Genomic DNA, 22,061 nt, shown 5'->3' on the forward strand with positions numbered 1-22,061 from the left:
TGTAAGGATTACCGAAGTACAGCCGCTCCGCGCATTCACTCGAGCACCACCGCGCACGCGCTGGGTGCCTATGGGCCACATCCCTTACCAGACACGCACAGAGCTCGCACGTGACATGTGCGCCACGCCCCCAAGCTCCGTGTCAAGATTCATTAGCTGCACTAACAGCTGCACCTGCTCATAGATGCATTCTTTAGCTGCACAAACAGCTACATCCGCTCGTTGAGTCCTGGACCTATCACAGCTACCGCGGAGGCAGTGCCCCCGCTCCACCCACCATGGGGGTTGGCTGATCCAGCCTATATATGCTCACCAATGTCATAGGCACATTGGCTGAGCATAGATTCCTGTTACTCTGTGTTTACCCTTGCTGTCCGGCCTTGTTCCTGTCCTGTTGCTTTGTTCCAGTTTTTATCTTCTGTGTACCGAACCGGCTTGCTTTGACTACTCCAACCTCTGGCTCCTGATCTTGCTAACTCTCAGACTCCTCGCTCCTCTCTAATCCTGAACTCGGCATTGCACTTGACCACTCTCCACTCGCCAACCCTGACATCGACAAAAGTACCTTCTACGCTCCGGATATCTCGTACGTTGAACTCGTCAAGTATAAAGACTACTCTGATCTCTATATCCCGGACCCGGCTGTCAAGGCACACGTACACTCCGGACGTGGCCCCCGTACCTGTGGCTGGTGTTTGTTACTACTCCCATCTCAGTACCGGGGTTTCGTCTTGTTTGTGGTGAGCACAGCGTGACACCATTATCCGACGGATCACAATGCATTCTAAGGAATGCATTACGCGACGTTGGAACAGATTATCCAACGCTCATTAACATGGCATTCAAATTCCGATGTTTTCACTATCTGCCGGCAGTTTGCTGTATGGATTCGGTTGTAAACTATACAATGAGAGAAGAATTGCCCTTATTTGTAAAGTTTATGGTTCAAAACCCACTCTATGATGAGTGTGATGTTTGGAAAATAACTTTACTTTCCTATGCCCCAACCACCCAGAAATTATGACGCCTTCATTACTGTACTGTGCAAAACACTGCGTTCACTGGTAGTGCTATGTAAGGATAACATATGGTTAGAAATGATTTCCTAGTAGCTGAAACAGGAGGACATAAGGAAAACTTCTTCAAGATCACATGAAGTGCTCATCAAGTCTCAAGACCAGGCTAATCCATTGCAGTCCTTTAAATTCTTCACTGCAACACAGTGAAATATAGCATGTTACAGATCATTCTTCAGGTCCAAAGGTTTAGTATGAAAAGTACCATGCATGTATGCTGATCTCAAACAAAAAAGTAGGGAAGGGTGCAAGTAATGCTAGTAAATACTTTATAGAAGGAGAAAATGCAATAAATAATACATAAACAATAAATAGAACAAAAAACAGGTTAGGTTGCCTGATAAAAGTAGAAGCCCAATTCAGGGGGGTATGCAGTCTCTCATCCGTCTCCTGGAAGTTTTCCGCAGGTCCCTGGGAAGCTCAAGGGGAAGCTGGTGCCTAGGTATACCGCAGCGCCGCCTCTCTGCTTGGACGCCACTCCTCCGTGCGCAGTCACACTTAATGCTGGGAAAGAACCTGGTGCTGCGGCTGGCGTGCTCCTCTCTTTCTGGGACCCGGATATGATGTGAACACCGCTCGTTTCAGGTCTGACGTTTCTGGGAATCCCCTGGGCTGTATGCTGTGTCTAGCTAACAGCAGCACACATGCAGACACTGCTGCAGTGAAAAAAGTCCTAATGACGAACAAACAGAAGGACCCTCACACTTCTTACAGGGGGTACACTTTCTCTATTCCTAAATCCAACGCATTTCGGCCCTCTCTGGCCTTCATCAGGGATAAACTAAAGAGAGAGCTACAACCCCATCTTATACCCTGGGTGACTGAATACCCCATACCAATTAGGCAATTAATTATCAATTAACCAATCAATTAACCCAGCAGTAAAACTTGCATGGGGCTGGCCAATAACTTCAGGAAAAAAAAAAAGAAGGGGGTGACTCTAGTATTGTGGTTCATGTCGTGCATCTAAGCCGATCCTTTTTAATACAGAATAAAAACACTTTTTCTTCACTTCAAATGTGATAGACCCTAACCTATTAAATTAATATTGAATAAAACCAAACTTTAAAACAATGTGGATATATAGTAATTAAAATCAACATTACATCAAATAATACCTAATGTTACTTCTGGACATTACAGGTTATTAATAACACATTTATGTAATCGTAATTTACTAACTCTAATAATTAAAACGCACAAAAATATGAACAATTGCTAGGTAAAACAAATGTGTAATATACTAAAACACAAAGGAAACATATGTTCAATAATGAGACAAAAACAATGTGAATAAAAACAAAAATAATAAAAACCTGAAGAGATTTTTTACACAAGCAATCCATAAAGGGGGGGGAGAGGGCAGGTTAGATAATGCTAAAAAAAAAACACAAAAAAATCCCTCAACCAGAAAAATCTAAAACTCGAGTTGTGTAGTTCAAACTTCACCGATGGCTAGGTCCCTATTGAAATGCTAAAAGGTCAATCTCCTCATTAAGACCCCCGGCTGCATTGTCTGTACTTTAAAGATCCAATATGACTCCTGTTGGCGCATTTTCAGGAATCTATCACCTCTTGCAGTACCTGTTCTTATGTTCTCTATACCAGTGATCACCAATCCTTTAGGATCTTGATTATGTTTATAAAGGAAATGTCTGAACACCCCATGTTCTACAAACCCTTTAACAATGTTGCGTCTTTGTTCTAAAAAAACGCTCTCTTAGGCTGCGCTTATAGTGCCGGCGACGCGACGTCGCACGAAAACAAATGTATTGTCGCTATCGCATGTGCTTAGAGTAAGCGCAACGCGACGGGAGCGACGCGAAATTTGGAAGTCGGTCAGATTTGATTTTTCAGAGGCTGTCGCCACATGTGACAACCTCTGAACCAATCAATGACCTGGTCGCCCGCGACGTCGCCACTAAGCGAATTGCAACTTTCGCTAGCAGCGACGGGTGACGTCACCCGTCGCGTGCACTATAAGCGCGGCCTTACAGTCCTCTTGGTGCGGCTTATATATTGCAGCCCGCAGCTACGAGTTAGGCCTCGGCCATGGTTATTGCTGACGTGCTGAGGCGCGCTGAGGCTGAGGGAAAGCGGCTGCCGTCCGGGGGCGCCGTCCGGGGGCGGGTCTGTGGGTGGGCCAGTGACGTCACGGAGCTGGTTCGCCCTCATTGGGCGAACCGCTCACGTGACCGGCCCTGCGCTCCGGCAAGCGCGAAGATTAAAATTTTTCCTAAGACCTACGCTTCCGCGCGCTTGCGGAAGTGTAGGCGAGCCCCTACTAAAGCCGCTACTCAGCGCGCCTCCGCCCGCAAGCACTATCCATGGACGCGGCCTTAAAAGGTATACCACATAAGTCGTATTGCAATTAATGAAGTGTTTAAGATAAATAACTTCATTAGTGATGCTGGAAGTGAAATCTCTTGCTGTTATTAATATATTTACATGTAAGGCAACGATTTCTTCCACACTTACAGCATCCTATAGGTTGAACAGAGGAGCCACGTTCCTCCTGCCCGTTTAGCTCCATCTTTCTGTGTGCTTTTTATAGGGAGCCCACTGGGGGATAGAATGTTCTTTTAAAAACAACTGCTGGCTTCTCCGCTAATTTTTTTTTTTTTAATCGGATCATTAAGTTAAATAGCCCAATGTTTTTGTATTTTTTTTTTATTTCATTTGCTGCCTTATGTATGCTTCGTAATAAAGAGATAGTTCTCCTTCATTTGTGTGGCTCCTTTATCTTCTGGTATTGTTTTCAAAAGATCTTTCCTCTCTAATCCTCGCACTTTCATCCAGGCGTCTTCAATTATCTTGCCAAAGTCTTTTCCAAAAACTTAATTTTCAATAGCAATGATTGTGTCTCAAAATCTTGATCTTTGGTGCAGTTTCTCCTAATTCGTAGGCTGAGGCGGGGGAGTGACGGGGGCGCGGCCATGACGTCACCCGGCAGGTTCGCCCTCATTGGCTGAACCGCCGGGGGGGCGTGGCTTAGCGCTCAGTAGCGAGTCCTGCTCTCAATTCTATTGAGAGCAGGAGCAACTCGCGCCACAGCGCTGCGGCCCCCCCTCGCAGCGGGCCAGGCGCCATTGAGGGGAAGGCTCTTGTCCCTGCAGCGTCCGCACCAGCGGGCGCTGCAGTAGCCAGCGGGGACCAGGCCTAAGGAGCTGCCCAAAGGGAATGTTCTTTTTCCAAGCCTGGAGGAGGTTGCACCTGGAATCCAGGTAGCCATTGGCATCCACCCCTTTAAAAAAAAAGTCTTGGGTACACACTGTATTATTCTCGCTAAAAAGTACCAGGTCCAGGTAGTCAATTGATTCCTTATCAAATCTAAATGTAAACGCAAGCCCCATATCATTTTCATTTATGAATGACATAAATATCCTTTAGTTTTTCTTCACCCCCCTGCCAAATAAATATTAGATCATTGTGACGGTGAAGGGGTAACCAGGCCACCAATAAAGGTATTATGCCCGGCTGGTTACCTCTGAACCATATTTGTGGGTTTAGAGTGTCAGCTCTTGGACCCATTGGTTGTACATGAAATGTATGTGATTGTGCAACAAACAAGAATGTATGTGTGTTTTACCTTTCCAGGGGTGCTAACCAGTGGAGATTCACACGCTGAGAGTTTCAAGGGAGGGTTTGCGGTAAAAGTGTTCTCACATTGCGTCTAGGTAGACGGGGCTGGCAACCCCAAAAATGAATCCGGGAATCAAGTCAGATTCACGGGGACAAATAGGAACAGATGACTGGTCAACATCCTCCCTTGAAAACAGTTACGCGACTCACCGCCAAGTTCCCTGCTTCAACACAGACCAGAAAGGTAAAGGGGGCATAGGGATGTGAGGTGTCCCCGACACAGTCAAGGGGTCCTTAGGTTAAGGGGCATACTCATATATTGCCCTGGTCACCCAGAAGCTGTATATGGTGTGACTCACCACCAAGTTCCCTGCTTCAGCACAACCCAGGAAGGTAAACAGGGCATAGGGATTTAAGGTGTCCCTGAAACAGTCAAGAGGTCCATAGGTTAATGGGGATACCCAGTAAAGCGTAAAGCCAGGTCATCCAGAACCGGTATAGGGGTTCTGGAGGGTACTCCAATCAGCTACAAGATTGCGAGGGGACTTTTAAAAGTCCAGTCCTAAGTATTGTATATAGAGTGTGAGGAATATGGCTAGTAAGAAATACCGTGCTGCTTCTTATTCTATTTCCCATAACCCACAGACTTATGTTTTAAAACACACAGTTTAATAAAATATGAACTTTAAAAATATATATGCTTGTGCACAGAAATGAGCTGGGACTTTCAGAATTAATGCTCTGACAAGCCCCTGGGCTACCAAGTGGTGCCAGGAGGTCTGGTAGGACATCTGGGGATGAAAGCCCAGAGGATGTCCAAGGTGTGAAGACCATTTTGACCGGAGGGTAGGATTCAATTATCCACATCCTCAGATCAATGGACACCCTTTGTATTTCCATTTGACACCCCCCCCCCCCCCCCATCCTTCCTAGACTGGCCAGGGCTTTTCACCGTGGATGGCACTGAGGGATTTCCCATGCCCCGTGGTTCATTTAGGTTTCTAGGTAACCCTGTGCGTCCTTCCAGCTCTGCTCTGATTAGCTGCTGAAAACTTTCTCAGGCCTTTTGATTGGGCAATAGTAATTTGGGAATGAAACACCAGAGGTATTAGAAACTGCGGAACAACTTAGATTTTCAATTTTCTATGTTCTAAGGTTCTCAAAGTTATCTAAGATAGTTATCAGCAAGTGAATTCCAGCCCTTTGGAGAGAGAGGGGAGCTGTGGCGTTTGGAACTGCATGGTGATTTCAGTTCCAAGACTTTTTAGGGTAAGCTTGGATTGATAAGCCCCTACCTAGGAAAGTATAGTTTTTTCAACCCCAATTCCCAAGTAAGTGTGTTTCCTCATGTTTATTGTAATCCACTGTGTGTACGTCTGTTTCAATGGAATAAATGACAATTTGTTTTACTTCATGGTTTTGCTCAGTGATATGATCCCGGTATAAAGGTGTAATTGCCTGGTCTCCTAGACAATCATCAATAAAGCTATGATATAATACATCAGATTAATACATTAATGTTCTAAAAAGGGATTGTTCTGCCATATATTAAAATTCTCCCAGAATCCCATAAAGAGATTTGCAAAACTTGGAGCAAATTTTGTCCCCATTTATGTATATAAAATTTTCCCTTAAAAAAATAATAATTATGGGTTAAAATGAATCTGATGCATTTCAAAATAAAATGAATTTGATCTTGGCCCATACCTTCATCCTCCTTTAAAAAATATTCCACTGCTGCAATACCTTTCTCGTGATCAATACACGTATAAAGCGCTGTCACATCACTTGTGATCCAAATCATATCATTAGTCCAGTTTATATTCTGCATGAGTTGTAGTAAATGTTTTGTATCTTTTAAATGAGACCGTAACTTCTTAACATGGCTTTGAAGGAAGGAATCAATGTATTCCGATAGATTCGCCAATATTGGAATTTTAAATATAGTATCTCTGAAACGTCATAGGGGGTAGGTTTATTGGCTCATCTGCTTTACATAGCAGTTACTGAGCCCCTACCAATTTTCCAATTAGTGCAGGTATATTACACCCCAGTGTCAGTCTGGACATCACCCTCCATTGAATGGTAGGTGAATGTGTAAGGCTGACAGAGAGATATATATGTGTAAGTTTTATTATATTCACACCTGGGAATTTGTGCACCCATTTTTACCTCCATAGTAAAGGTAAGTATGATACTGGCTTCAGCCAGATTTTAATTGCACTACCCACATAAGCTCATGCTTAATTTAACCCCTTCAGGGCTTTTGCACTTTTTTCCCCAGTCCATGGGACAACTATTACACACACACACATTATATATATATATATATATATATATATATATATATATATATATAGTGTAGGTACCTGCATTAAACGGGTATGCCTTGACGTGGCATGCAGGCTTACGAATGCTTTGGCCAAAGGGTTTAACAAAATACCCTTTTTCATTAGAGTATTATTTTAGCCTAATTGGTAGGAGCGCAGGAATCGTTCTTTTTATTGAATCTATTCCATATTTACTCACATTGTTTATTAGTCTCCTTATTGAACATATATTTCCTTTGTGTTTTAGTATATTATACATTTGTTTTACCTAGCAATTGTTCATATTTCAGTGAGTTTTAATTATTAGAATTAGTAAATTACGATTACATATATGTGTTATTAATAACCTGTAAATGTCCAAAAGTAACATTAAGTATTATTTGATGTAATGTTGATTTTAATTACTATATATCCACATTGTTTTAAAGTTTGGTTTCATTAAATATTAATTGAATACAGTATGTTAGGGTCTATCACATTGAAGTGAAGAAAAAGTGTTTATATTCTGTATTAAAAAGGATCGGCTTAGATGCACGACATGAACCACAATACTAGAGAGTGCTGCTCACACCTTTTTTTTACTGAAGTTATAGGCCAGCCCCATGCAAGTTTTACTGCTGGGTTAATGTAATGGTCAATTGAGTATTAATTGCCTAATTGGTATGGGGTATTCAGTCACCCAGGGTATAAGAAGGGGTTGTAGCTCTCTCTTTAGTTTATCCCTGATGAAGTCCAGAGAGGGCCGAAACGCGTTGGATTTAGGAATAGAGAAAGTGTACCCCCTGTAAGAAGTGTGAGGGTACGTGCACCCTTCTTTTTTGTTTTATTTGAGGTTTGATTGAGGATTGATCATCCATATATTGGGGCTGCAACCACTGCAAGTTACTTTACATGGGACTGGACTTTTTTTGCCATTTATTAGGTTTTAACCATTATTAACTTATTAGTCTTTATTTATTGGACAACTACTCCATCATTTTGGTTCTTGGACTTTTTACTAATTATATCTAGGATTGGACTCTCCATTGGTTCTATCTGTTGTCTGCCTTGTTTAGGGGTTTCACATGTGGTTCATGTCATACACTCTGGCTTAATTCGTCACAGTGTTATCACCCTTTACCAAGCACGCCGATCCAGTTTGTGTACCGGGGAGATCACACTTTCCTTGTTTTATTCCCACTCCCCCCTAGCTGTTATCCTTCTTGGGCAGTGTGTGTTGTGTTTTATTTCCCTTTCTGTATATCAACACTGGTTAACCCAAGGGTGTAGATTCTGAGCGCTCAACCACCTCTTTTTTGTTTGTTTCATGTATGCTGATCAGTCTGGAACCCATGTCACAAAATGGCTCAATTTTTACATTAGTCGCAATTACAGCTCCCCACTTTTACACACAGGTGCACCCACCCAGAGTTTTTCAATTGGTTAAAGCTTCCATTTTCATATAAGAATCAGCTACAGAAACATAATTCAGTTTCACATCATCTCGATTGTATATTTACCTATACGCAGCGATTCTTGGAGGATTTTTCTTGCCAAATATGCCCCCAGTAAGACAAGGTGTAGCACAGCATTGGCCAAATCCTAATGTTACGGATTATAGCGAATGATTATTCAGAGAGCTGCAGTGTTTTTACTGAACTCTCTCTATGCTCTTGCACGATTCTTTGTCTTTGCAATTTAGGACGCTTATCTTTGGAACAGAGCCCAGCTACCCTGCAGTGAACAATAAAGTGATCTCATCAAGTATACAAGCAAAACTAACAAGATGCAACCACCGAGAATAAATCACATACATCCAGGACTAATAAAATATACACTAAATGTCTGGAGACAGTCATCAGCCAACTGGACATTTTCATTTTGTCTTGATTGTGCCGTTTTTTTTGTTTTTTTTTAGCTATACGAGAGGTAGAATTGAAAGTATAGAACGGTTTCTTAACATTTACTTGCGGGGAAAAAAACAACACAATTTGTCTCCTTTGATTCATTTCCTAAAAGTAAATTACTTGGGGAAACAAGATAAAATGTGCTTAGCTTGTGTTTTTATGCTAATCCTAAAATCCCCTTATTAGTAGTGAAGCTAAACGGTGTTAGGACTTGTACTAATCCTGGGCCTACAATTTTAGAAAAGAACACAGAGATGCAAACCTCCAAAGCCTGAAATCAGTGACATTTTAGGGTACACATCAAAAACATAAATTTTTTCATGATAAAGCACTGAAAATTATCAGTGAGGAACCTCTAAAATATACTGTATGATGCCACTTATGCTAAAAATAAATAAATCAGTGAGACAGACTCCAAGTCACACAGAGACTACAATATGTGTGATTTGCCAGGACGGCTTTGACCTCTGTTTCCTCCTTCACTGCTGCAACATCCAGTGGAGGAGCAGGACAGAAACCAGGATACCTCCCGATTTTTGCACATGCCCCAATGTGTGGAAAACTCAAGCCTGAACAAGACCAGTGGCACATACTTTGTACACAGGGCAAAGCTTTTGGACAGGGCTAGAACGGTGATAAAAGACAGATACGACTGACGCAGTTCTACGACACAAGACCTTGATGATGGGGACTCGTCTTTAACCCTTGCGCTGCCCGGCGTGTCTGCCACGCATTGGTATGGCAGCAAAAGGGTTCAGACCTCCAATTGTTGGCAGGTAGAACTGTAGTGTATTGTCAGCCCTTCTGCAAACAAAGGGATTAAAGTTTCTCATTCACAAAAGACAGGCAAGAAAATGTATTGGAATGAAGATAAGAACCCTCAGTATATATCATATGTTCCACACCATATTTTACATACATTTTTGGGAACAATCAATACTTTTAAAACCATTTTTAAAGATTTTAACATTGGGGTATTCGAGTACGGTCTTTAGTGACTACAAGTACATTCCATTCTATGGCAGAGACTATATGGCTATGGAAATTTAGGCTCTAGCACAGTGGGGGGTTTTAACCTTTTTTGGTTAAGGAACCCTATAATTATATTGTGAAATTCTGAGGAACCCAAACACTCTCTAATAACGCATCTGAGATCAGATGCATTGTAAGGAACCCCAACCCTCTCTAATAGCGCGTCTGAGATCAGATGCATTGTAAGGACCCCAACCCTCTCTAATAGCGTGTCTGAGATTAGATGCATTGTAAGGAACTCCAACCCTCTCTAATAGAGTCTGAGATCAGATGCATTGTAAATTCTTCTGTATTTGGAACGATTTTCAAATTACCTAAAAATTGCTGGAAACCCCTCTTGAAGAAACACTGCTGTAGCAGCTGAATCCTTCTTGGATTCTGCAAAGTCTCCCTTTTCCTTCTCACAAGGAAGCAGAGCTAAAATATAAATACATGAAATGCTGTGGCTTTCATTAGTGGGCTGGGTATGGGACAATTGGGAATATGGAATTAAATGGACCCCCCAAAATATATGTTTAACACAAATGGGAGAGAGGGAGAGGGGGAGAGATAGACACTGAGAGAATAATCCACTATTTGCAAACATTTTTCAACCTAAAAAAGGGAACATTATTGAGACTTAATGTACAACAAACCTGCAAATCTGCTTTAAAATGATGCTGAAATACGAAGCCTGCTCATTGATTACCACTCTGCTACTACATAGGATATCCAACTGAACCATGTCAGTGGGAGGTCTTAACCGACTCCAGTTGTTTATGGATCTCTTTGCTCTCGAATAACAGGGCTACAAATCACTAAGTGCTTTGAGAGAGAAGAAAAAGAAAGGCAGAACCGAATGAGCCATGGGGCCCCCCATCCACACGACATCTCTGCTTTAGGGTGCATTTCATTTAAGCAACCTATTATTATGGTCATCATTATTGTTTATGTCTAACGCGCCATGATATTCCGCAGAGCGGTACAACGGGGGAACAGAATGAAACACCAAATATCGTAAGAACAGACGCAAACAGGTACAAAAGGTAAGGCGGGCTCTGCTCATACTGGTTTAATAAAATGAAGACTTGCGTAACATACTGCGATTTTTTAACCTTGGCTCTGGCATGCTAAATATGGTTAACCCTTTTAGTGCCAGAGACCGCAGAACCAGTGTCACAGCCCTTGGGTATATTGCGATTGTGCCTTGGGAGCTGTTACATGATCACAAAGTCACTAATGACACAAACGGAAGGCGGCATCTTCTCTTCCGTTCCCAATCCGGCCAGACCGCGTTCTGCGCTCCTCTAGAAAACTACCACAAGCTCATGACGTAGCAACTGTGTCAAGGGGTTTCTGGAGAGATAGACCCCCATAACATGGAAGCTACTTCAAGGGGCACTCAAGGGCTTAATCATTTTTCATTTTGGCGCCTAACAGCCTAATACCCCCTAAAACAGCCATCACATACAATACATGCTGCCTCCTTAGTTAGTCAGTGCTCATACCGAGCGTGATGATGCAGATATTCTCCACTTATGGTGATCAGCTCAACTGTGGATTTTTAACCCCTTTGCAGCCAGAAAAGCTAGCAATGCAACGCAAACCCACTCAGGCAGCCAAATGGTTAAGGAAGCATGAATAATACAAATTTAGGTCAATATTGGTCCAAAATAGAAATCCACTGGGGGATCGTATTGTGATGTAAATGGAAAAAAACAGGTTATTTAAACAAAAAAAACAACAACAACAACGCTGTTCGGAATTTATGACAAAGAGCAGGTTTGCAGCAGTATGTGGTACTTGTCCCCGATTACTGAAACTACCAACTACCGCAGAAGCCATGCCGTTAATAGCCAACTCGTGGTTCAAAAAAAAGAGTGCAAGCCTTCAGGACCACACAGACTATGTAAACGTCCGTTTTTAATTGTGGTTATACACCCCTAAGCTGCAAGGGAAGGGAGAAGGTGGTATTAATCCCGCCGAAGCTACAGTATTTCGCTCAATAAACTACGAGACAATGCAACGTAAATAAGCCTTTTCATACCTTTGCTGTCAGAGTGTGTCTGCATCGCGTGGCAAAACGAGCGCTGGAAGCCTCCACTGGCAACCAATGGGTTAATGATACATAGGGGGGAAAATGTGCATCTTCATTGTTAACAAAACAAAAATGCATTATTTTAAGGAAGCCCACTTACAATAAAATACATAAATAAATAAAACGTTCAGATCCTTTTCTCTCGATTTCTACCATCTACACGCTTCCTAACCTGCTCTTAAAACTTCCTAAAACGTGCTAGGGTAGAAAACTCTGCAAATGGGGAAAACAAAATATGCTTCTCACTGCAGTCTTTTTTTTTTTTTTTTTTTAAGAGGTTCGAGCTTGTAATCCCAAAAGATTCAAAAGCATTACCTCACTGCAGCCTTGAGACAAACTGAGCATTCACTTTGGGTCTTACCCAGCATCCTTTGCGCTACACAAAGACAACAGAGGTGTGACCAATCGCGTTGCAGCTAGCAGGCTGCATTTGGACGCTCCCACCTAGTATTGCCCATTGACAAGCTGGCTGGCAGGCTGCTGAACTTGTTGGCATGGCAACATGTCCCAGCGGCTCCCCATAGGGCTTCCTACAGTACTACGGTTTTTTCGTTGTTTTTCCCCTCCACTCAGCAGATTAATAATTGAGCTCTATGATCTTCCGTGTCGGATGCAAATAGGAACAATAAGTACGTGATGCCTGGTTAGGGCATGTGCTGTGTTGTGATAAAACATTGTTAACCCCTTACCTCCCCCAGCCGATTGTCCTAAGCACTGTTAATAGGCTACGGTCCTTTGGTTAACTCCTTTAAGGCCATGAAACCTCCCCTGGAGTGCAGGAATTGCCTCTGCCCTGTGTACATGGCAACAATCTACATACAGATTATGTCAATTAATAATAATAATAATACAGTTTACCATTTGACATAATACATATTTCCAAATAATGTAGATCGTTATCTACAAAAAATATATTTAAATATAGATGTATACAATGTTGTAAACGGTGTTATACTTTATTTATAAAACATGTATGGTATGATTTTTGTCATTAAGTACACAGGGCATATACAATTTCCACACTGTTTAATATAGCTCTAGATGTGTTAAAATATTCACACACACACACACGGATACAAAAATATACTGTATATAATACACTATTATGCTGCACACACACATAATGGTAATATTGTATCATTTGTATGCAACAAATGAATCTACTGTGCTAGTGATTTATTTTTACATACTGTAGTGCTGATAGTGAACATGTGCAGCATCAGAATGACACCTGATTAGTTTGCTATACATGTAGTACAATGCACATATACACATCTATACGTATACAGTAGCTAATGACAATAACACAAGGCTTTTGAAACGGAATAAGGGAATCATATTTACCATTAATATCATATGTATTTCTATTCAAAGGTGCAATGCATCCAACTCTCCTAGATATACTCCATTCATGTCTTTTTTCCGCGAGTCCTTAAAAATGATGTAATATGCATTCTATCAGTCAAAAACAAAAAAACAAAAAAAAAAAAAAAAGATTTTGGCTTTCTTCTATGAGAAAAATAGTAATAATGTGTTGCACAACCAAAAACACTAAGATAAAGCTATTGGCATAAAAATAAGCAATTGCTGAATAGACATAGAAAGGTCGCTTACAACGTGTTATTTGAAAATCAGTAAACTGCAGTTTATAAATACACAAAGCATATCATATAAAAATATTACTTGTGAGCACATTCACATCTCAGGCAAGTCTGCAAACCTGCTTTCCCCCATAATCTCTTAGCATACAGTGCTTCCACTGCAGCCAGTCATCCTGGGAAAACACATGCAATACACAGACACACTTTAAAAAATAAATAAAATAAAACAACAACAAAATGGTTAACCCATTTAAAACTGACAACCAGGATTCCTATTGAAAAAAAGGAAACCCTGCGCGTGCCCTTCCACAGCTGGAAGATGAGGCAATTGGGCAGGCGGACCGTTTAGGATCCACAGCATCAACTGTCACTAGGGCAAAAGTGATGGCTTTATCATAAGCACCGGGTTACAGGAACAGAAACCGTCTGCTACAACCAATCAGTGAACAGACAGCCATGTAGAAGGGCCTGGCCGCATGGAATCTGTTGCTACAGCTCCCCAGGCTGCAAAATAACAAAACAGCAGCAGTGCACCTCCCGCTCTAAACGTGCCCACATGCTGGATTAGTAATCGTGCAGCGTTCGCACTCTCCCCAGCCTCATGATGTTTGAAATGCTACATTTCCTGATGTCTTCTTACCCATGTTTTCGAACTATAAACAGAGCAGAGAAGGCAGACAGTGTGTGAGCAGCTCATACTGATGGTTCCAGAGCAGGCAGCTGGGAGAAAGCTTGGGGGAGGGATGGGAACAGCAAGTGAGAATTTTATGAGTGGCATCGTCATCAGTTTGTTAATTACACTAGTTTTTTTTGTTGTTGTTGCTTTTTTTCACCTCAAACACATGGTCAGGTGACACCTGAGGGACATCATGTGGTTTTTAGGAGACTGAAGAAAGCAAAGAAAGTGTGTATATGTATATTTATAATTTAAACTATGAATATATATATATATATATATATATATATATATATATATATATATATATATATTTATATATATATAAAAAATTAGTGTAGAGGTATCACACACACCTTTTGTAAAGCGCTGTATAAATTTATATTTACACACACACACTCTTACATCACTAACATTCAGGGACCATTTAACACCTTAAGTAATAAATCGCATACAGCACAGGAGGGAGGGATAGGTTCCAGTCACAGATACATTCCAGGATGCACTGTTTTTAAGTAAAAACCTCTCTTGCTTTATCCATTGTAACATCGCCGGAAGAAGAGATCAGTGTATCTCGAAAGCTCGCACAAATAAAAGCATTTCGTTAGCCACAGAACGGTATATTCTATTCATTTTTTATTATTAAGTTCGGCTAACACAGCACAGATACCTCTACATATATACATACATATATATATATACACATTCAAATAAATGCATTTTGTTAGCCACAGAATGGTATGGTCTATTAGTTTTTGATATATATATATATATATATATATATATATATATATCAAATGGAAATATTACTGTATGCTCATTTGCATGTCTTAGACAGGTCTGCAACCCTGTCTTTCACCATTATCACCCAGCACACAGCACTTCCTCTGCAGCAAGGGATTCTGGGAAATGACATGCAAATGAGCACACAGTGCCACCTTTTGCTTCAAAACCATTTTAACATGGTTCCCTATAGGCTTAAGCTTGTTGCATGGTCACAGCTTTGAGCACAGCCAGGGTTAAGATGCATAGCCAGTAAACCCACCCACAGACAGCCGTTTCGACCTTAATGGGTCTCATCAGTGTGGGTTGGTTATACTGGCTATGCAAAAATGAAGCAATGAGGATGGGTTTTACACACACACACACACACACACACACACACACACACACACACACACACACACACACACACACACACACACACACACAAAGACAACAAGAAACCTCTACCGTATAGTATATATATGTATGTAACGGGTATTCCCTCTGGTTTGACCCACCCAATCTCACATTGGCCCCTGTGGTCTATCCAGTCCTCATTACATGTTCATGTCTGGTGGTGCACCTGTAGGCAACAGGGCTCCTGAGTCTCCCGCATGATGGTATTTGGGGATGTCACGCCAGACAGGCAGCTGAGGTAGTGGGTGCGAGTCCTACCTATATCATGTGCAGCGCCTCCACCTCATCAGGATCTATGCGTCCGCCGGGAGATGGTCCTGATGAGGAACTCCATCTTGGTGGTGATGGCCCCTGGAGAGTGATTTCAGACTCACACCATGGGGTTCTCGTTGAACAAGTCATCTTTATTGCAGAGGTGGTATGGGCCAGCTGCCCCTCACAGTAAGCCGCTTCAGCCGCACATTTCGGTCACATATAACCCACACCTAGGAGCCCTACGCAAGATCGCCAGGAAACTACAACCCATCCTCCAGGAAGATACAAGACTGCAACAGGTCTTCTTCCCTGAAGCACCCTTATTATCATACAGACAACCCCATAATCTCAAGAATATTATGGTGAGGAGTAAAGTATTCAGCAGTACAACTGAATGCGGGACAAAACCATGCCAGGACCCAAGATGCAAAACCTGTGCAATGCTCTACACAGCGGACACAATACAAATACCACACAGGAATCGGGAATACAAAATCAGAGGAAGGTTCACCTGTTCCTCCAGTAATGTCGTGTACCTCATCGTGTGCATGAAATGCCCAGGGGGCTGCTACTACATAGGTGAGATCTGGCAGGGGCTAAACAAGAGAATGAACCTGCACCGCCACAGCATCACACGCAGAACAAGAGACAGTCCTGTTGGCGAACATTTCTCTGACTCTGGCCATAAGATGAACGATCTGAGGGTTGCCATACTCAAAGGTAATCTTAAAACACCGAAAAAGAGACGGTTGCATGAATACAAATTTATGCAACTGTTCGGGACACTTAGCAGTGGCCTAAACAGAGATCGAAATTTTATGAGTCATTACTGACACAAGTGAACTCTCTTCCCATGAGCGCTATAGGCCATGTCTGTACATACTGTGCTATATCTGAACAAGCTCCTCACCCCTACCACATGCAGCACGTATCACCTGAGATCAGACTCCAAAAGACTGTTCATGGTCCCAAGGCTCAACAAAGGATTCGGCCGTTCCTCCTTTTCCTACCGTGCACCCCACAACTGGAACAGTCTACCAGAGACTCTCACATCCAGCACCAGTTTAAGTTCTTTCAAATCTAAGGTTGTCTCACATTTTAATCTGGTCTGTAACTGTTTCATACGCCCATAATATATATTTTCTTTAACTGTGCACGCAATGTCTTGTATATAATGTATACCCTGTTCATTTATGTAACTGTATTTGTAACCAAGTATTATTTGTTTTACTCTGTGCCCAGGACATACTTGAAAACGAGAGGTAACTCTCAATGTATTACTTCCTGGTAAAATATTTTATAAATAAATAAATAAATATGTATGCACACAGCTGTCTCTCACACATACTTAGGCTGCGTCCATAGATGGACCAGCCGTGCTGAGGCGTGCGGACGCTCCGCGCTGAGCCCCTGCATCCTCAATGCCTTGAGAGGGGGCTCACGAGAGCGTCCGCAGGCGTGCTGAGGCGTTGGAGGTTTCAGCCGAGCGCCAAGCTGTTTTTCAGCGCGCTGTCGGCTGAAAACCTCCAATCACTGCACAGCAGCGTCAACGGCACGGCGCCGTGACGTCGGCGCCGTGACATTGACGTCAGTGCGTTGCGGGCGATTGGCCCAGCGACGTCACTGCCCCGCCTCCAACCACCTCCCCCCGGCTCCCTTCGCGCACGCTGGCTCGTCTGCAAGTCCGTGCAATCGCGCTGACTGAAACAGGCGAGCCTCAGCGTTAGCGCGCCTCCGCTCTCCCCACACCTCTATGGCCCGGGCCTTATACTCCTTGTTTTTCCATCCCTATACACCTATAGGGACCACATAGTATCCACACACACTTTTAGTTGTGCTACTAACTCTCACATTTCCACACCCACCCACACCATTTATATCCGCTCCCACTCCACACACACCTTTTGTAAAGCACTGTATATACTGTGGGCTCTCCATTCATGTTAATTCACCCTGATACACATACACACTCTTTCATCACTTGCTTTCAGGAACCTTTTGACACCTCCAGCCATAAAACACATCCACACCGGGGGAAGTACCAGCACAGATAACATTCCAATAGACACTGTTTATAGTATAGCTTTTGCTTGCTTCATTCATTGTAATATCGCCGGAAGAAGAGATCAGTGTATCTCGAAAGCTCGCACAAATAAAAGCATTTCGTTAGCCACAGAACGGTATCATCTATTTATTTTTTGATTATTGAAGCTCGGCTAACACTTTACTGATACCTCTACACGTATATATATATATATATATATATATACACATATATATATATATATATATATATATATATACACATATATATATATACACATATATATATATATATATATATACACATATATATATATATATACACATATATATATATATATATATATATATATATATATAAATATATACACACATATATATATACACATATATATATATATACACATATATATATATACACATATATATATATATACACATATATATATATATACACATATATATATATATACACATATATATATATATACACATATATATATATATACACATATATATATATATACACATATATATATATATACACATATATATATATATACACATATACACATATATATATATATATATATATATATATATATATATATATATATTAGAAAAAGAAAAGAGAAAAAGCGCCCGATCCTTGTGTAAAATCAGATGAACATTTTAATAAATCATGGACAAGACAAATGCACACTTACAATTTGTCTGATTAAAATAAGCATTTTATGGGACCTGCCCATGCACCAATCGAAGACTCCACAGTCACCTCCGCTCTGCAATCTCACGATCAGTTCGAGACCCAGTAGTTGAGAACGCCGTTTTCTCCAAGGTGTATAGATTATCATCCGTCAGGAGCTTCTCAGCAGCGTGCGTCCGCCATTACTCCCACGCATGTGGTACTGGATACCGGAAGGACTTTCCTTGTGGTTACTGTGTCTCTCTCTGGTGTCGAAGGCAGGTCAGCCACCGTAGTTGCAATGCAAACCGTCCCTACGCGTTTCTTCCGCCTTTGCGGATTTCATCAGGGGATTTGTCTTGTATATATATATACATATTTTTGAATCTACAAAAAAAACCACAGCTTTTCTTGTCGGTATATATATATATATATACCGACAAGAAAAGCTGTGTTTTTTTTTGTAGATTCAAAAATATGTATATATATATATACACAAGACAAATCCCCTGATGAAATCCGCAAAGGCGGAAGAAACGCGTAGGGACGGTTTATATATATATAAATATATATATATATATACCGACAAGAAAAGCTGTGTTTTTTTTTGTAGATTCAAAAATCCTAAACTAAAAAAAGCGTTTATCACTAGAGAACTTCATCCCATTGACGTTTATGCGGGAAATGGCTAATTATTTCAGCAGAGAGGCAGATATCTCTGAATTGCAACATCCATATAAAAATGAAAATATGACATTCAAAGGAACATGAGAACAAAGATTAAAAAAATAATAATAATGAGTACCAAGGTCTGCCCCTTTAGCCGCAGTAATGTCATAGTGTCCGGCACTCCAGGGGCCCCATGATGTAGTAGCTACGTTATAATTCGACTTATATTTCTAGGGGCGATCGCGTTCTGCAGCTCAATGGAACAGAGGGATTCTTCCCCTCCCGTCATCCGTGATCAGACGGATCAGAGAAGCGGTCATGGAATGGCGAGTGCCGGAGGCCCCTCCAGCGCTCAAAGGGTTAAGCACAGGCTGGCATGGCTAGGTGTCACCGGGGAGAGTTCCCCGCCGTGAACAGCCAATTTCGGAGTGCAGGATGTATGTATTTGTTTCCATAAATGTAAGGCCGATTATTTTCCTGCCGCATACTACATAAAGGAATTAAATGATATAGTGTTACTGATACATTCCATTAATGGGGTTGGTCTGAGCTCACCTAAATCTGTTTGGTTAAATAGTTATTTGGAGGTGTCTGGCCCCTCCTTTCCGCTTCAGAGCCCCTTGCCAATTCTCCAATTAGCAACTACAGGGGGGGGAGGGGGGAGGCAGTATCCTTTCATTAAGCAACTTGTGTACCCACAAGTGTCCTTCATAAAGCTAAGGGAACCTTTTTTCTGGCTATTTACAGTTTTGCATTGCACTGAATCACAGAACTCATTATGCTTCATTCATTTAACCCCTTTAGGCACTTTCACATATCTCACTAAGTTTAGCAACCAGGACAATAAGACATGGTGTACACTTAGTGTAGGTAGGTAGCTGCTGAAATGGAGTTTACATTGACGGGGTTAGCGGGCGTGAATAATTGTTTGATCAAAAGATGCAACTAAACGGCTCCTTTGTTATAAGACTGAGGATCAAAATGTAGAATTTCACTAATAGAGTCAATTTGGGAGGAATGCCGGATCTGTGTATTTCTTTTCCAATACGGGAAGTACAGTATAACTAATAGGAATGTACCATTTCCCCAAAAATTATTATAAACCAAGTAACTTGAGAAATGAGTGGATTTAAATCTGCAGTATACCTGCTGCCTTTGCTCAACTTGCTAAAGGGGCAGTGCCTCCTCGGATTAAAGTGAGCTAATGCCACATGTTTAAGGGGTTAAATCTGGGTGATTTATTCTCTTCTTTACCAATATGTAACACCTACAAGTATTTCAAAAAAAAATTCGTTTGTAAACATGGCGAGCGGAGGTTTGGGTTTTCCTCTGGCTGCTCCCTGTGTGATGTCACTGTGTTCAACAAGACTTTGCACAGGCAAACTCCCCTCTCCCCACCTAACTTTATTGGCATTCTGGTTGGGTTGACTGTAAACACTCCCCCCCATTCAGAATCTCCAAAGAATAGGGAAGTATGATCTATTTCCTTATAAACAAAAGCAGCCACATTGCTTTTACATTCGTTTAAGGAAAGATTTGATTTTCACATTTTTGACAAAAGTATGTATTAACAGGAATTTGTAATCTAATTATTTGTCTGTCAACCCCCCCCCCCCTTTTCCTAATTTATCACCAAGCACTGCCTGGTAGCATAAACTACACTTTATTACATGACTGTAATAGAGCAGGGTTCGCTCAGTGTATGCGCTATACCAGACAGATAGATACTGTGTGGTATTTTCATTGCAATGTAAAATATTGTTTGAGTAAACATATTTAACATTTTCCAAAAAACTGTTCTAACTCACCATGATTACTGCCACTTTGGATCTGTTACAGAAACGGTTCTAACTCACCATGATTACTGCCACTTTGGTTGGATCTGTTACAGAAACGGTGTGGATTGTACATTCTTTAGCCGTTATTGAGTTCTTTACAGTCTAAGGTAGGCATTTTGGAATCAATTTGCAAAGCAAAAGATAAATGATGAAACTACATACTGTTAGGCTAGGTACATAGTGCAGGCGTGCGATGGAGCACATGGCGCCACGCGTGTCGACCGAGTGATCTGTGGACTTCAGATCGCTCGCGACAGGGAGGCGTGGCGGAGACGTCACCAGGCTGGTTCGCCCTCATTGGCTGAACCGCTCATATGACGCGAAAAAACAAAAAAGTTTGTTGGCTCAAAATTCTGCAAGTGCTCTAAATCGCGCACACTATGGCCGCTGGCATAGAGCTGCTGAATTTTGTTTGCATTACGCGCTGTTGCTCACACTATGGACGCGACCTTAAAGTACATCCACTTTACTCAACCACAGTATAGGGGGAAAATATATATTTCTTTTACAAGTACATAGTAGCAAAAAAGACCCTCAAAACACCAAAATAATTCAATTTAAAGAAAACTATAACCAACACACAGTATATATACACAATTAAAAAAACATACAAAAACATCAAAATCCATGGACAAGAGCTGGAGCGCAACTCCCAGGAACAATATAGGGGATAAACAAAAAAAACACACAAATTGTGCAATATGCACAAATCTTTTAAATGCTGGTAGAAAAGTGGATAATGGATGCACTCACGAAGTAGAGTAAACATCAAGCTCATTAGCCAACCACAAGTCTTCTTTAGAGATGTTAAATGAAAGACGTAAAGAAGGAACATAGCATCATTCCATAGAGATTTTATGTAGTAAAAATAGAGCTGTGACACTCACAAACATCAGAGTTAACAAGGCGTTGGAGCCCGCAGGCTGGAGGAATAGACATCTGACTCTCCTCTCCTTTCGTCGTGTACGTTCCTCCTCACGGCATCACCTCCAGTGTTGTTGGATGAAGGAGAAGACTGATCGTCTGTCCAAGCTGCCACTTCTTCAAAAGTCCCGTTCTGGACATTTAACAGCCCAACGTGTGTCACAGGATACCTGCTTCCTCGGTGAATATGCAGGTGGCATAGAGA

The 22,061-nt window shown here is 41.5% G+C and overlaps 1 protein-coding gene across 6 annotated transcripts in view; it reads right to left on the minus strand.

Annotated features, from left to right (window-relative positions):
* STOX2 (storkhead box 2) overlaps positions 1–22,061 on the minus strand; it is a 264,051-nt gene that overhangs the window by 64,994 nt on the left and 176,996 nt on the right. Inside the window, exon 1 of one of the 6 annotated variants that reach the window (XM_075610558.1) lies at positions 13,328–13,463. The exons of 3 other annotated variants lie outside the window; for them this stretch is intronic. Coding sequence is in view for 1 of the 3 variants with exons in the window: in XM_075610548.1 (XP_075466663.1) it covers positions 11,933–11,957 (25 nt within the window). In the remaining 2 variants the exon portion in view is untranslated. Of the gene's footprint in view, positions 1–11,932; positions 12,241–12,298; positions 12,352–13,327; positions 13,464–22,061 lie in introns of those variants that run through there. 2 more of the 6 variants (XM_075610567.1, XM_075610548.1) reach the window with 2 other exon arrangements.

Source organism: Ascaphus truei, chromosome 1 (genome assembly GCF_040206685.1).
Source record: "Ascaphus truei isolate aAscTru1 chromosome 1, aAscTru1.hap1, whole genome shotgun sequence".
Lineage (NCBI taxonomy): Eukaryota > Metazoa > Chordata > Amphibia > Anura > Ascaphidae > Ascaphus > Ascaphus truei.